General features: G+C 49.1%; 1 protein-coding gene across 1 annotated transcript in view; it reads left to right on the top strand.

Annotated features, from left to right (window-relative positions):
• Positions 1–8,731, top strand: part of ATP6V1B1 (ATPase H+ transporting V1 subunit B1) — a 29,175-nt gene extending 20,444 nt beyond the window's left edge. The window contains exons 3-14 of the mRNA XM_032176847.2: positions 1,372–1,470; positions 1,660–1,753; positions 2,356–2,433; positions 3,276–3,415; positions 4,239–4,340; positions 4,914–5,011; positions 6,116–6,239; positions 6,501–6,651; positions 6,910–6,992; positions 7,773–7,877; positions 8,071–8,200; positions 8,293–8,731. Of these exons, the coding sequence (XP_032032738.1) occupies positions 1,372–1,470; positions 1,660–1,753; positions 2,356–2,433; positions 3,276–3,415; positions 4,239–4,340; positions 4,914–5,011; positions 6,116–6,239; positions 6,501–6,651; positions 6,910–6,992; positions 7,773–7,877; positions 8,071–8,200; positions 8,293–8,456 (1,368 nt within the window). The 3' untranslated portion in view covers positions 8,457–8,731. The remainder of the gene's footprint in view (positions 1–1,371; positions 1,471–1,659; positions 1,754–2,355; positions 2,434–3,275; positions 3,416–4,238; positions 4,341–4,913; positions 5,012–6,115; positions 6,240–6,500; positions 6,652–6,909; positions 6,993–7,772; positions 7,878–8,070; positions 8,201–8,292) is intronic.
• The last annotated feature ends 6,043 nt before the right edge of the window (positions 8,732–14,774 follow it).

Genomic DNA, 14,774 nt, shown 5'->3' with positions numbered 1-14,774 from the left:
GTTGCCCAGGCTGGAGTACAGTTGTGTGATCTTGGCTCACTACAGCCTCTGCCTCCCCAGCTCAAGGGATTCTCCTGCCTCAGCCTCCCAAGCAGCTGGGACTAGAGGTGCCCGCCACCATGCCTGGCTAATTTTTATATTTTTGTAGAGACAGGGTTTCACCGTGTTCCCCAGGCTGATCTCAAACTCCTCATGTGATCCACGCACCTCAGCCTCCCAAAGTGCTGGATTTACAGGCATGAACCACCTCGCCTGGCCTATCTTTTTTTATTATAGCCATCCTAGGGTGTGTGAAGTGACATCTATCTCATTGTGGTTTTGATTTTCATTTCCCTAATAACTACTGATGAGTATCTTATCTTGTGGCTATTGGCCATTTGTATGTCATCTTTGGAGAAATGCTTTTTCAAATCCTTTGATCAAATCCTTTTGATTATTGCGTTTTAAAAGTTCTTTTTTTTTTTTGGATGGAGTCTCACTCTATCACCCAGGCTGGAGTGCAGTGGCGCGATGTCGGCTCACTGCAACCTCTGCCTCCTGGGTTCAAGCAATTCTCCTGCCTCATCCTTCCGAGTAGCTGGGACTACAGGTGTGCACCACCATGCCTGGCAACATACATACATACATATATCAATCTATCTATCTATCATCTATCTATCTATCTATCTATCTATCCATCTATGTACCACCCCGTTTCTACTGAAAATACAATATATATATATTAGCCTGATTTTTAAAATTCCTGATCCCTGGAAGGACTACGTGAGTCAATTCTAGTCCCATGCCACTGGTACTGAAGGACGCCTGGGAGCAGAGAGTCTTTCTCCTGGTGCCTCAGCAGAGGGAAGCACTTTACCAATGTGTTTACCCCTGGTCCACAGAGGCAGAAACAGATACGCTGTCAGGAGCCCAAGGCAGCCCCATCATTACTACATCTTTACTGAGCTTTTACAAAGTGCCAGGCACCATGTGAATGGATCTGCATATGTTATCTCATTTCCTCCCTGCAGCAGCCATGGGAAGTAGGTGTTATTATTATCCCCATTTTAAAGATGAGGAAACTCAAGCTCATTACTTATGACTTACGTATTTAATGAGTTACTGAAATTGTAAAGTAACTTCCACAAGGTCAGGCAGCTACTAAGCCTCAGAGTTTCAATACTAACCTGGTCTTGCAACTCTGAAGTGGGTGCAACTGCCTCCCAAACAGAATTCAAACTTTCACTTCCCAGCCCCTTGAGTTCATTTCCACAAGTGTCCGGACACTAGAGGGGAGAGAACAGTTTGGGACTGGGTCAGGGAGGGCCAGAGGAGTAGAAGGGATTTTGCCTCTGGTCTCACTGTCACGTGGCTGCTCTACCCTCCTGTCAGTTTGCCCAGTATGCGGAGATCGTCCACTTCACCCTCCCAGATGGGACTCAGAGGAGCGGGCAGGTGCTTGAGGTGGCTGGCACCAAGGCGATTGTTCAGGTGAGTGGGGTCAATGGGACGTTGGCTAGTTAAGTCAATGAATTAACCCATAAAGTTCCCACACTATCTTACAAACTCTGAAGGCAGGAAATTGTCAATTTCCCTGAGAACACAAAGCGGGTCCAGAATGGGTAGCCCCATTCCCTCCAGCAGGCCCCTTAGTGGAGAAACTCCCTCTTGTTCCCACAGGTGTTTGAAGGGACATCAGGGATCGATGCCAGGAAGACCACTTGCGAATTTACAGGGGACATCCTACGAACTCCGGTGTCGGAGGACATGCTGGGTGAGGAACAGGGGTGGGCAGCGGTGGGCAGGGGTGGGGGCGCTCCTCTGCCCTCCCAGCCCAGCTTCTCTGACCAAGCCCTCAGCACACTACACTGTCACTTCCTGTTTACTTCCTGCCTGTCTCCCTGGTGGACTCTTTGAGGTCTGAGGTGTGTCTTCTTCTCTCTGATTTCTGACCCCAGCTCAGGGTCTGACATACAGGTGTTCAATAAATGAGGAAGGTGGGTTCAATAAACTAGAGACACAGTAGATAGCCACCTATTTGGAGCCAGGCTGAAAGGGACTGCTAAGCCTTGAATATTCCCTAATTCTCTCCCAAGACCTGGCCTGGCCCTCTCCTCTCTCTAGTCCTGGAATCCCCCATTAGAGTCATTGTCCTGGCCAAGGCCTTGCCTGTAAAGGTTTCCAGGAGAGGAAGGAAGACTCTCACAGGACAGTCACTGTAGCTGGCTCTCTGGGCTACCTGTGGGCTGCAGGGGAGGGGGACACAGGGCACTCCAGTGGGGAGTGGGTGAGAGCTGGTGGCGGTGTGGAGGGTGGGCAGTAGTGAGGGACACAGGGCTTACCTGAGGACCCTGCAACACTCCTCGCCACCCTCAGGTCGGGTTTTCAATGGCTCCGGCAAGCCCATTGACAAGGGGCCAGTGGTCATGGCAGAGGACTTTCTGGATATCAATGGTGAGTGACTGGAGGCTCTGGATGGCTTCAGGACCCAGCCCTAACACCTTCCCCACTCTTGGAAGTTCTGCCCAGACTCACAAGCAGATCAGATGTGATGGGAGAGCAGCAAAGGCCTCTCTATCCCCAAATCTTCCACTGAACCCCAACACTGCCGTCAGCACTCCATGTCCATCCCCTGTAAAATGCCATCATCGTTGGGCAGCGTTCCATGCCTGCCCCAAGGCCATCATGCCCCTGCCTTTGGCTTCCTGTCCACAATCCTGAGAATGGGCTGTGGTGCTCTGCCAGCTCTCGTCCATTCAAGTGGGCACCTTCCCCAGGCCTCAAACCCTATCCCACCTGTTTACTGAGGACATGCTGGAGGCCTGTGGGAGCCCGTGGCTTGCCCCAGGCCACACAGAAAGTCAGTGGCAGAGCACAGAAGACTTATCTGCTCAGACAGGAGGCTGAATCACCCTCAGGCCCTCTGAACCCTGCACTAGTACCTGGAGGTGGTGACGAGGGCTCTGCCCTCTTGTGTCCTAAAGCCTCAGCCTGAGTTTCTGCCTGCCTGCCACTTCCAAAGCAGAAGGGCAGCACTGTCCAAGGTAGCACGGGGCCTGTGGCTATTTAAATTTAAACTAATTCAAACAGAAGGAAAGTCCCATTTCAGAGCCACATGTCACGTGCTCAATAGCCATTTGTATCTAGGGCTACCTCAGGCAGCACGGCCAGAGCACGTTTCTATCATCGCAGAAAGTTCCATCAAACAGTGCTGCTCTGGAGTCTGGGGTCAGTGTTGAGGAGGGCAGGGAAGGGTTTGAACCCCTGAGCATGGCTCTGTGATCGCCCTCTCCCAGGCCAGCCCATCAACCCACACTCCCGCATCTACCCCGAGGAGATGATTCAGACGGGCATTTCTCCTATTGACGTCATGAACAGCATTGCCCGTGGCCAGAAGATCCCCATCTTCTCAGCAGCCGGTCTCCCCCACAATGAGGTGAGGCCTTCAGGGCCAGCAGGCACGGCTGGGGGAGGGACAGAGCAGAGGCTGGGGCTGCTGGGCCAGTGAGGACAGCTCCTGTGCCAAGCAGGCAGGGGCTGGCAGGGCTAGGGTCCCAGCATCGAGACTGGCAGCTCAGGGACTCAGGACTGCACCAGATTTCCTCCAGGTCCAATCTTCAGGCTGCCCCAAACGAGGGAGCCCATGGGGAGCTCCCAGAGTAGAAAGTCCTGCTTGGGGGAGCTCACAGCCCCTACCACTGTCCCTGCACTCATCTTTACTCACCCGCTCCTGCTTCTCTCAACCACCAACAGTGAACAGCTGCTTCCTCTCAGAGCAGCTGCTGTGAAAAGGTCTCTAGATGCTCCTCCAGCCACCCAGCACCCTGACCACTCAAAATGGCCTGAGTGATCAGAAGGCATAAGTGCCCCCACCCTACTGTGACCCTTCCTTCCTGGCTCTGGGCATGGTGTCTTGGAGGCCCACAGACTGCAGGCCCAGGGCAACTCTGTGCCCAAATAGCCCCCAGCAGGCTGTGGAGGGGTATGGGGCTGCCCTATGCCAAGGTGCCCAGACCAAAGAGGTAGTTGCTCTTTAGGACTGTTACTCTGTCCTGCCTCTCGTGTCAGGCACCCCCAGCCCACTAGCAGCCCACAATAACTCCCAACCCCACCCCAGGAAAGATTGTAGCACCTGGGGCAGCCCCTTGACCTCTCTGGGCTTGGATCCCTCCCACCAAAGGCCATGAGCCAGTGGTGCTCAGTGGGGCGGGGGTCAGCTCTGACTCTGCCATCCTCCTGCCCAATCCACTCTACCCTAGATTGCTGCTCAGATCTGCCGCCAGGCGGGGCTGGTGAAGAAGTCCAAGGCTGTGCTGGATTATCATGATGACAACTTTGCCATCGTCTTTGCAGCCATGGGGGTGAGAAGACTTAGCAGACTGGCAAGTTCTGGAGGCAGTGAGCAGGCAGCCTGTCTCCCTCAGCCCCTGGCATGACCTGATCTGATGGGGAAGCCATCAGTGTCCCGGCCAGCCAGGAGGGGTGAGGATGGGAGCAGTGACCAGGGCCATGTGTCCCTCAGGGTGTTCCAAAGGCAATCACAGTGGTAGGATGGGCCCTGGGTGGCCTGAAGGAGGAGAAGCCAGGGGATTGGGGGAAAAAAGATAGCTTCAGGAAGGGGAGGCCTGGGAGGCCAGGGAGGTGGGCAGAGCAGCAGTTGGCAACAGGAGGGGCAGGGATGGCATTGAGCAGAGCTGGACTTAGAGAAGTCTCAGCCTCTCCGCGGGGATCTGACAAGGCCCTGTGAGGACTGGGGCAGCAAACCCAGTGCCTGCCCTTTCCAGCCGCGGGGTCTCCCCATGGCCATGGTGCCTTCACCCCCAGTGACTGGTAGCTGGTCAGTCCACAGGCTTTCCTGAGGACAGCTGGGAGGGGCCAGGCCTTGCCCTCAGGCCACAGGGCCCTAACTCCAGCCCACCCTGCTGTGTATCCAGGTGAACATGGAGACAGCTAGATTCTTCAAGTCTGACTTTGAGCAGAATGGAACCATGGGGAACGTCTGCCTCTTTCTGAACTTGGCCAATGACCCCACGTGAGCTTTCCCTGATGCCCAAACTGCCCTCAGGTGGGCAGACCCCGTCCCCTTCCAAGACCTACAGTACCAGGGCTCCAGGGCATCCCAGAACTACAGCCATAGGCCAGAGCTGGGAGAACAACCCTCTTTGTGTAGCTAGGGAAACTGAGGCCTGGGAAGGGCTAGGGAAAACTCACAGAGGGAGCCAGACCATGACTCTGTCTGCTGCCTGTGCCCTCTGCTCTTCCCACAACCCATGTCCAGCCACCATTCCAACTCAGGGCTCCTCATCTCTGTGTCACATCCACAAAGTCACCCCAAGAAGATCATTTCCCTAAACATTTATTTAGAAAAACTGCTATTTTAAAAGTGTAGAAAATGGGAGTTTAGATCTGGGGGTCAGGTGGATGAAAACAATTCTAATAAACTATCCTGGGTATTTCTGGAGGGTACTCCAGAAAGCAGATAATAGAATTCTGGAGGTTTTGGTGACATCCCCAAGGGGAAGAGCCACAGCTCCAGAGCTGGGAACTGACAATGTCTGAAGCTGAGCTATGGTATTCAGGAGCACTCCACGTGGGAAGGGTTCGTAGGGCTGGCAAGCGTAGGGACGAGCACGTTAGGTGTGCTTGGAGCAGTGAAAGGGACAGTGAGAGGAGCAGTGAGAGGGACGAAACCATCCAGAGGACACAGAGTGAGGGTGCTCCAGCTGACCCAAGTGTGGGTGCCCTAGGATAAGACAGAGCTAAAGCAGGTGCCCCCAACTCATCTACAGGGTGATATGCCAGAGTCCTTCCCCTTCAGTCCACAGGGGACAAAAGCCACTCTCATCTTCATCAGGCACTCCTGGCCCTGCCTGGCTTTTCCCACCCAACTTGCCTCCTGGCCTCAGCCTCTGTCCCCTTTCCTACCTTGGACAGTAGGTGAGGTGTGTGTTGGAGTCTGCCTACTCCCAGGAACCATGGCCCTGGTCTAGGGCATGGGGGCAAGGGCTCATCTTATCCATTCCTGTGCCACTATGCACAACACCAGCTTCCCAGTTCACCTTGCGCTCAGCCCCCAGGCTATGTGGTGCGTTAGCCCAGGCCTCCAGGCTGTCTAAACACCTGGCCACACCTCCAGGATCGAGCGGATCATCACCCCGCGCCTGGCGCTGACCACTGCTGAATTCCTTGCCTACCAGTGTGAGAAGCATGTGCTGGTCATACTGACGGACATGAGTTCCTATGCAGAGGCCTTGCGGGAGGTGAGCTGGCTAGCAAGGGGTGTCAGATTCCTCCCTGCCCCTCCCTAAGCCTGACACCCCAGAGGGTCACCCAGCAAATAGAGGGGAGCTGGTCCACCCAAGCCTGCCCCACTCCCATGAGTTCCAGGGCTTGGTCTCAGCCTGGCCATTCCTCCCCTGCCCCCCACTCCATTTCTCACAGGGTCACTGAACCTCCCACCCACCCTTCCTAGCTTCAGCCTCTCACCCCTTTTCTTAACCCAGTGCCCATGGATATTGCAGGTCTCTGCTGCTAGAGAGGAGGTGCCTGGGCGCCGAGGGTTTCCTGGATATATGTACACAGATCTGGCCACCATCTACGAGCGGGCGGGCCGCGTGGAGGGTCGGGGAGGATCCATCACGCAGATCCCAATCCTCACCATGCCCAACGACGGTAGCCTCCTCACAGCCCACTACCCCCCAGAGCTCCCCTGCCCTCCGTTTTCCAACCAGACACTTAAAGGGCCCACGTTGCTTTGCACAGATGTGCAGCAGCGCTTTTCCTCCATCGAGATAGACACCGCGCTTTCCTCCACCATCCATGCCCCCCACACATCCCTATCACTCCCATGAGGGAAACAGAACCCAGGTGGCCCTGAGTGGTTGGAGACCTGGGCCCCACCCACACTGAGGCCAGTGTGTTTTCTTGTAGATATCACCCACCCCATCCCAGACCTGACGGGGTTCATCACAGAGGGACAGATCTACGTGGACAGACAGCTTCACAACAGACAGGTACTGCCCTGTCCCTGCCCACTTCCTGCTCTCAGCCCAGAGAAACACTGAGGAACAGATGTTTCACTGCCCCCAGGCATGAATTAGGAGGGCCAGCCAAAGCGAACCCCAAACAGGAGACAGCCATAGGGAAGACTGCATAGTTCACAGACAGAAGACAGGCCTGAGCAGAGTCTGGCTTACCTGGCTCTGGGATCTTGAGAAGATAATTTCATCTCTTGGATCCTAGGTTTCCTCATCCATAAAATGGGAATAATCAAATATATCACCCAGACGCATTGTGGAGCATAAAAATAAGTTGGCATATAGAAAGCATCTGGCAGATAGTAAATACTATTTGCCTTCCCTTTCCAGTTATTTGCTTTGGTGGGCAGAAAACAACAGCTAAGTGACACACATCCGTCCTGTGTGTAGGTTAACGGTGACCCCTATGACGGTTTTTCTCTTTGCTTGGCAGGCTTTTTTTTTTTTTTTTTTTGCAGCTATTAACCATTAAGCTTCAAAGTGGTTTTCGTCCACATTATCAAAAGTTTTGAAATACTGAGCCTTTTATTAACTAATGCCATGTCACCTTGCCCCTCCACTGTTCTGTCTGGGGCCACATATAAGAGAGCTGCATGCCCAAGCCCTAGAATTTGTGGGAGATAAGAGAGGGTGGGTGTGGCTGTTGACCCCTCAGAATGTAGGATAAGTGAGGAGCTTCTCCTGAGAACAATTTGGGGACAGGCGGAGCAAACCTTGAGTCCTGCTGTCCACCACTCCCTTTTTCTTCTCCCTCAGATCTACCCCCCCATCAACGTGCTCCCTTCCCTGTCGCGGCTGATGAAGTCAGCTATTGGGGAAGGCATGACGAGAAAGGACCATGGAGACGTCTCCAACCAGCTGGTAAGGAGGAGAGGGTCCGGGGGCTGGTAGGTCCTCTAGTTTCCGAGGCTGAAGGCCTGAGCCCCACCTGAAGGACAAGCTTTTGTCCTGGCAAAATTCCTTTCCGAACGGGGTCCGAGTGTGGCCAGGTTGGGGGCTACTGGACTCCCGTGGTAAGCCCGCAGCGGCCACCGACGCCTTGCCCCTCCCCCAGTACGCCTGCTATGCCATCGGGAAGGACGTGCAGGCCATGAAGGCAGTAGTTGGGGAGGAGGCGCTCACCTCTGAGGACCTGCTCTACCTGGAATTCCTGCAGAAGTTTGAGAAGAACTTCATCAACCAGGGTAAGGCGCGTCGCTGGTGTGGAGCCAGTAACCTCTTCACCCTCCTTCCGCCCCACACACCTTCCTAACACTTCCTCCCGCTCTGTCCCTAGGCCCCTACGAGAACCGCTCGGTGTTCGAGTCGCTGGACCTGGGCTGGAAGCTGCTGCGCATCTTCCCCAAGGAGATGCTGAAGCGCATTCCGCAGGCCATGATCGACGAGTTCTACTCCCGCGAGGGGGCGCTGCAGGACCTCGCGCCTGACACTGCGCTCTAGCCCCGCGCGCCGTGGCACCCCAACACCGGCAGGGAACCTGCCCTGGGCTCCCGGGTCTCCCCTCCCTTGCCACCCAACCAGAGGCTTCTGCGCCGCCCTCCGCCCTCCGCCCTCCGCTGGCTCCGAGGTGGTTGCGGGGGGCGCACGCTCCATCCCTTTACCTCGCTCGGTTCCTTTTCCCGCTCTCCATGCCTCTCCCTCGACTCCCGGTGCTGCGGAAGAACCGAAGGTTGCGGTGCCTTGCTCTGACGGGAGCATCTGTGTTTTTATGTTAAAAGCCCACAAAATAAAAATAAAAGGTAACTGAGATGAATTTATCTTCGTTGAAAACAAGATTGGCAAAAGAAAGACAAAAATGAAAGGAAAAGATAATTGTTGAAGCTGGGGGCTGGGGTTATGAGTACACGGAGTTCATTAAACTATTCTCCCTATTAAAAAAAAAAAAAAAAAAAAAAGCCCGGCGCGGAGGCTGAGCCTGTTGTCCCAGCTACTCTGGAGGCTGAGACGGGAGGATCGCTTGAGCTCAGGAGTTCTGGTCTGTCGTGTGCTATGCTGATGTGGTGTCCACACTAAGTTGGGCATCAATATGGTGACCTCCCGGAGACGGGGGCCAGCAGGTTCCCTAAGGAGGGGTGAACAAGTCCAGGTCTGAAACCAAACAGGTCCTAACTCCAGTGCTGATCAATAGCGGAATCGTGCCTGGGAATAGCCACTGCACTCCAGCCTGGGCAACGTAGCGAGACTCTGTCTCTTAAAAAAATAAAAAAAAAAAAAATTAAATTTAAGCCTGGTGCGGTGGCTCACGCCTGTAATCCAAGAACTTTGGGAGGCCGAGGCGGGGGTCACTTGAGGTCAGGAGTTCGAGACCAGCCTGGTCAACATGGCGAAACCCCCGTCTCTACTAATACAAAAAAAATTAGCTGGGTGTAATATCGCACGCCTGTAATCCCAACTACTAGGGAGGCTGAGGCAGAAGAATCACTTGAACGCGGGGGGCAGAGGTTGCAGTGAGCTGAGATCGTGCCACTGCACGCCAGCCTGGGCGACAGAGTGAGACTCCGTCTCACATAAATAAATAAATAATTTTTTTAAAAAGCTGCATTAATGTCTTAACAGTTGACAATAGAATTTTTCTTAGGGAGATAATTATCTTCCTTAAGAAATAGCTTGGGCTGGAGCGGTGGCTCACACCTGTAATCCCTGCACTTTGGGAGGCCGAGGCAGGCGGATCACTTGAGGTCAAGAGTTTGAGACCAGCCTGACCAACATAGAGAAACAGCGTCTCCACTAAAAATACAAAACAAAGAAAAAAAAATTAGCCGGGTGTGGTGGCACATGCCTGTAATCCCAGCTACATGGGAGGCTGAAGCAGGAGAATCGCTTGAACCTGGGAGGCAGAGGTTGCAGCGTGCCAAGATCGCACCATTGCACTCCAGCCTGGGCAATAAGAGTGAGACCCTGTCTTAAAAAAAAAGAAAAAAGAAAGAAAGAAAGAAATAGCTTGATAGGCTGGGTGTGATAGTTCAAGCCTGTAATCCCAGCACTTTGGGAGGCTGAGACAGGATTGCTTGAGCCCAGGAGTTCAAGATCAGCCTGGGCAACATAGTGAGACCCCTGTATCTACTAAAATAATTTTTAAAAATCACCTAGGTGGCACACACCTGTAGTCCCAGCTACCCAGCAGGCTGAAGTGGGAGGATTACTTGAGCCTGGGAGGTCAAGGCTGCAGTGAGCCATGATGGCACCACTGCACTCCAGCCTGGGCAGCAGAGTGAGACAGGGGCGACCCTGTCTCAATAACAAACAAATAAATACACAAATATCTTGATAAATTTCATGTGGAACATGAGCTCAGGAGCCTTGGAAGGGACAACCAAGGCCACAAAAGATGTGTGTGACTCTAAACAGCTCTGCCTGAGAGATGCTAGGTAGAATTTGGTTTGCTCCAGACAGGAAGGGAGGAGAGCTGCTAGGGAGAGGGCCTGAAGGACATGGGGGGTATGAGTGCAGAAGACTGAAGATACCCAGTTAAGAAATGGGTGAAGAGTATTCTATAAATTAGGCTGCCTGATGTTCCTTTGAAAGCTGCCAACTTTTTTGTAATACCAGTCCCTCCTCTGTCTCCCCTGCCCCATCTACAGTGAAATCATGAATGCTTCCTAGGAAGGGAAATAAGGGTGGTTTGGGAGGATAGAACTTCAGCAAAGAGCTGAGTTTCATTTCTAGGTAAACGCGTTGTAGATGACGTCAGAATTATTGGATCAAGAGCTAGGACCAAAGGAGGCCCTCCCCATTCCCATCCCAAGATAATTTATAGCCATCTTAGGGAAAGGTTTGGGTGTCTGCCGGGCAAAGAGTTGTTTTTATTTAATAACAGCTTTATTGAAATATAATTCCCATACTATACAATTTATTTACAATTGTAAGAGTGAAGTTTTTGGTATAGTCACAGAGTTGTGCATCCATGGCCACAATCAATTTTAGAACATCGTCATTACCACAAAAAGAAACCCTACACTCTCAGCTTTCACCTCGCAACACCTCCCCACAATCCATTCACTCCTCAGCCCTAGGCAACTACTAACCTACTTTCTGTGTATGGATTTGTCTGTTTTATTTCATATAAATGGAAACATACAATATGTGGTCTTTTGTGACTGGCTTCTTAGCAAAATATTTTCAAGGTTCATCCATGCATGCATCAGTACTTCATTTCTTTTTATTGCCAAATAATATTTCACAGAATGGATATACCACCTTTTGTTTATCCAGCAGTTTATGGACATATGGGTTGTTTCCACTTTTTTGCTATTATGCATAATGCTACTATGAACATTCCTGTGAAAGTTGTTATGAGGACATGTTTTCATTTCTCTTAGGTAGATAACTAGCAGTGGAATTGCTGGGTTGGATGGTAACTCAGTTTAATGTTTTGAGGAACTGCCAGCTGCTTTCCAAAGTGGGTGCACCATTTTCCATTTTCCCCAGCAGTGGATGAGGGTTCCAATTTCTCCACATCCTCAGCAACCCTTATTATCTGTCCTTTTTATTATAGCCATATTAGTGGGTACAAAGTGGTATCTCATTGTGGGTTTGATTTTCATTTTCCTAACAATGAATGATGTTGGCCGTCTTTTCCCATGTTTATTGATCATTTGTATATCTTCTTTGGAGAAATATCTATTCACGTCCTTTGCCCATTTTAAAGTTGGGTTATCATTCTATTATTGAGTTGTAAGACTTGTTCACATATTTGACATACCAATTCTAGTCCTTTACCAATGATTTGCAAATATTTTCTCTCATTCTGTGTGTGTGTTGTCTGTTCACTTTCTTGATGATCCCCTTTAAAGCAAAAAAATTTTAATTTTGATGATGTCTTGTTTATTTTTTCTTTTGGTGTCATATCTAAGAACCTATTGCCTAATCCAAGGTCACAATGATTTATGCTTATGTTTTCTTCTAAGAGTTTTATAGTTTTTTGTTTTTGTTTTTGCTTTGATACGGAGTCTCACTCTGTCACCCAGGCTGGAGGGCAGTGGCATGATCTCGGCTACTGCAACCTCTGCCTCCCGGGTTCAAGTGATTCTCCTGTCTCAGCTACCTGAGTAGCTGGGACTACAGGCACGCACCACCACACCGGGCTAATTTTTGCACTTTCAGTAGACATGGGGTTTTGCCATGTTGGCCAGGCTGGTCTCAAACTCCTGCCCTCAAGTGATCCGCCCTCCTCCGCCTCCCAAAGTGCTGGATTACAGGTGTGAGCCACTACGCCCAGCTGAGTTTTACAGTTTTGTTTTGTTTTGTTTCGAGACGGAGTCTTGCTCTGTCACCCAGGCTGGAGTGCAGTGGTGCCATCTCGGCTCACTGCAAGTTCCGCCTCCCAGGTTCACACCATTCTCCTGCCTCAGCCTCCCGAGTAGCTGGGACTACAGGTGCCTGCCACCACGCCTGACTAATTTTTTGTATTTTTAGTAGAGATGGGGTTTCACCGTGTTAGCCAGGATGGTCTGGATCACCTGACCTCGTGATCCACCCGCCTCGGCCTCCCAAAATGCTGGGATTACAGGCGTGAGCCACCGCGCCCGGCTGAGTTTTACAGTTTTAACTGTTATATTTAAGTCTTTCATCCATTGTAATCTTTTATATTATGTGAGCCAGGGTTCCAATTTCATTCTTTTGCATATGGATGTTCCAGTGTCCCATGTTTTGGAGAGTCTATTCTTTCTCCCATTGAATTGTCTTAGCAAAAATCAGTTGACCATTAATGTGACAGGTTATTTCTGGACTCCAAATTTATTCCATTGATCTATATGTCTATTATTATGCTATTACTACACTTTCTTAGTTACTGTAGATTTGTAATAAGTTTTGATTGGGAAGCGGATGTGCTCCCACTTTTCCAAGATGGTTTTGGCTATTCTGGATCCCTTGAATTTCCACATGAATTTTAGGATCAACCTGTCAGTTTCTAAAAGGAAGCCAGCCTGAATTACGAGGAGAACTGCATTAAATCTGTAGATTGATTGGGGGAGTCTTGCCATCTTAGCAATATTAAATCTTCTGATCCATGGACAGGGAGTATCTTTCTATTTATTCCAGTCTTCTTTAATTTCTTTCAACTAAGTTTTATAATTTTCAGGGAATAAGTTTTGTTCTTCTCCTAAATTTATTTTTAAGCATTTTATGCTTTTTGATGCCATTGTAAATGGGATTGATTTCATAATTCCATTTTCAGATTGCTCATTGTATAGAAATACAAATGATTTTTTATATTGATCTTGTATTCTGTAATCTTGCTGAACTAATTTATTACTTTGAATCGTTTTTAAATGAATTCCTTAGGGTTTTCAGTATACAAGATCATGTAATCTATAGAGATAGTATTACTTATTCCTTTTGAATCTGGACGCCTTTCATTTCATTTTCTTACCTAATTTCCCTGGCTAGAACCTCTAGCACAGTGTTGACTAGAGGTGGCAAGAATGGACACCATTGTCTTGTTCCTGATCTTAAAGGGAAGTCATTCAGCTGTTCACCATTAAGCATGATGTTACCTGTGGGTTTTTCATGGATTTCCTTTACCAAGTTGAGGAAGTTCAATCTATTCCAAGTTTGTTGAGTGTTTTATAATAAGAGGTGTAGAATTTTGTCAAATGATCTTTTTTTGGCTACTGAGATGATCATGGTTTTTTATCCTTTATTCCATTGGTATAGTGCATTATATTGATTTTCAGACATCAAACCAAACCTATATTCTTGGGATGAATTCCCTTTGTCATGGTGCACAATCTTTTTTAATAGGTTATTGGATATGATTTGTTAGTGTTTTATGGAGGATCTTTGCATCTATATTCACAAGAGATATTGGTCTGTAATTTTTTTTTCTTGTGATGTCTTTGTCTGATTTTAGTAGCAGGGTAATACTAGCCTAATAGAATGAGTTGCAATTGTTCATTTTTCGTTTATATTTTGGGAAGACTTTGTGAATAATTCGTATTAATTCTTCTTTAAATGTTTGGTAAAATTCACCAATCATCTGGACTTGGACTTTTCTTTGTCGGCAGTTTTTACTACTAACTACTACTAATAATAATTGATTATCTTTAATTATTATATGTCTATTCAGATTTTCCATTTCTTCCTGAGTCCATTAGTAATTCTCGTAAGGCAGGGATGCTAGCAACAAATTTTCTGAGTTTTTATTTGTCAGGCAATGTCTTTATTTTGCCTTTATGTTCAAAGATAGCTTTTCTGGATATAAAATTCTTGAGAGTTGTTTTTTGTTCAGCATTTTGAATATGTTACCCATTGCGTTTTGGCCTCCATTGTTTCTGATGAGAATTCAGCTATTAATCTTATTGAGGTTCCCTTGAATGTGATTAGTTCTTTTTCTCTTGCTGCTTTGAAAACTTTGTCTCTCAGCATTTTTAGTATGATGAGCTTAGGTGTGGATATATTTATGTTTAACTTACCTGGAGTTTGCTAAGCTTTCTTAAATGTGTAGATTAATCTTTTTCATCAAACTTGGCTAATTTTCAGCCATCGCTTCTTCAATTACTTTCTCTGCTCTTTTCTCTCATCTCTCCTTCTGGAATTCCCATTATGAATATGTTGGTGTGCTTAATGGTGCCCCCCGACTTTTTTTGAGGCTCTGTTTTCCTTCATTCTTTTTTCTCTTTGCTCTTTGGATTGCATAATCTCTACTGCCTATCTTCAAGTTTGCTGATCCTTCCTTCTGCAAGTTCAAATCCACCATTGTTCCTCTCTAGCGAATTTTTCATTTCAATTATTATACTCTGCAATTCCAGAATTCAT

This window comes from Hylobates moloch, unplaced genomic scaffold (genome assembly GCF_009828535.3).
Source record: "Hylobates moloch isolate HMO894 unplaced genomic scaffold, HMol_V3 SCAFFOLD_15, whole genome shotgun sequence".
NCBI classification, from domain to species: Eukaryota; Metazoa; Chordata; class Mammalia; order Primates; family Hylobatidae; genus Hylobates; species Hylobates moloch.
This window is presented reverse-complemented; position numbering and strand designations above follow the sequence as displayed.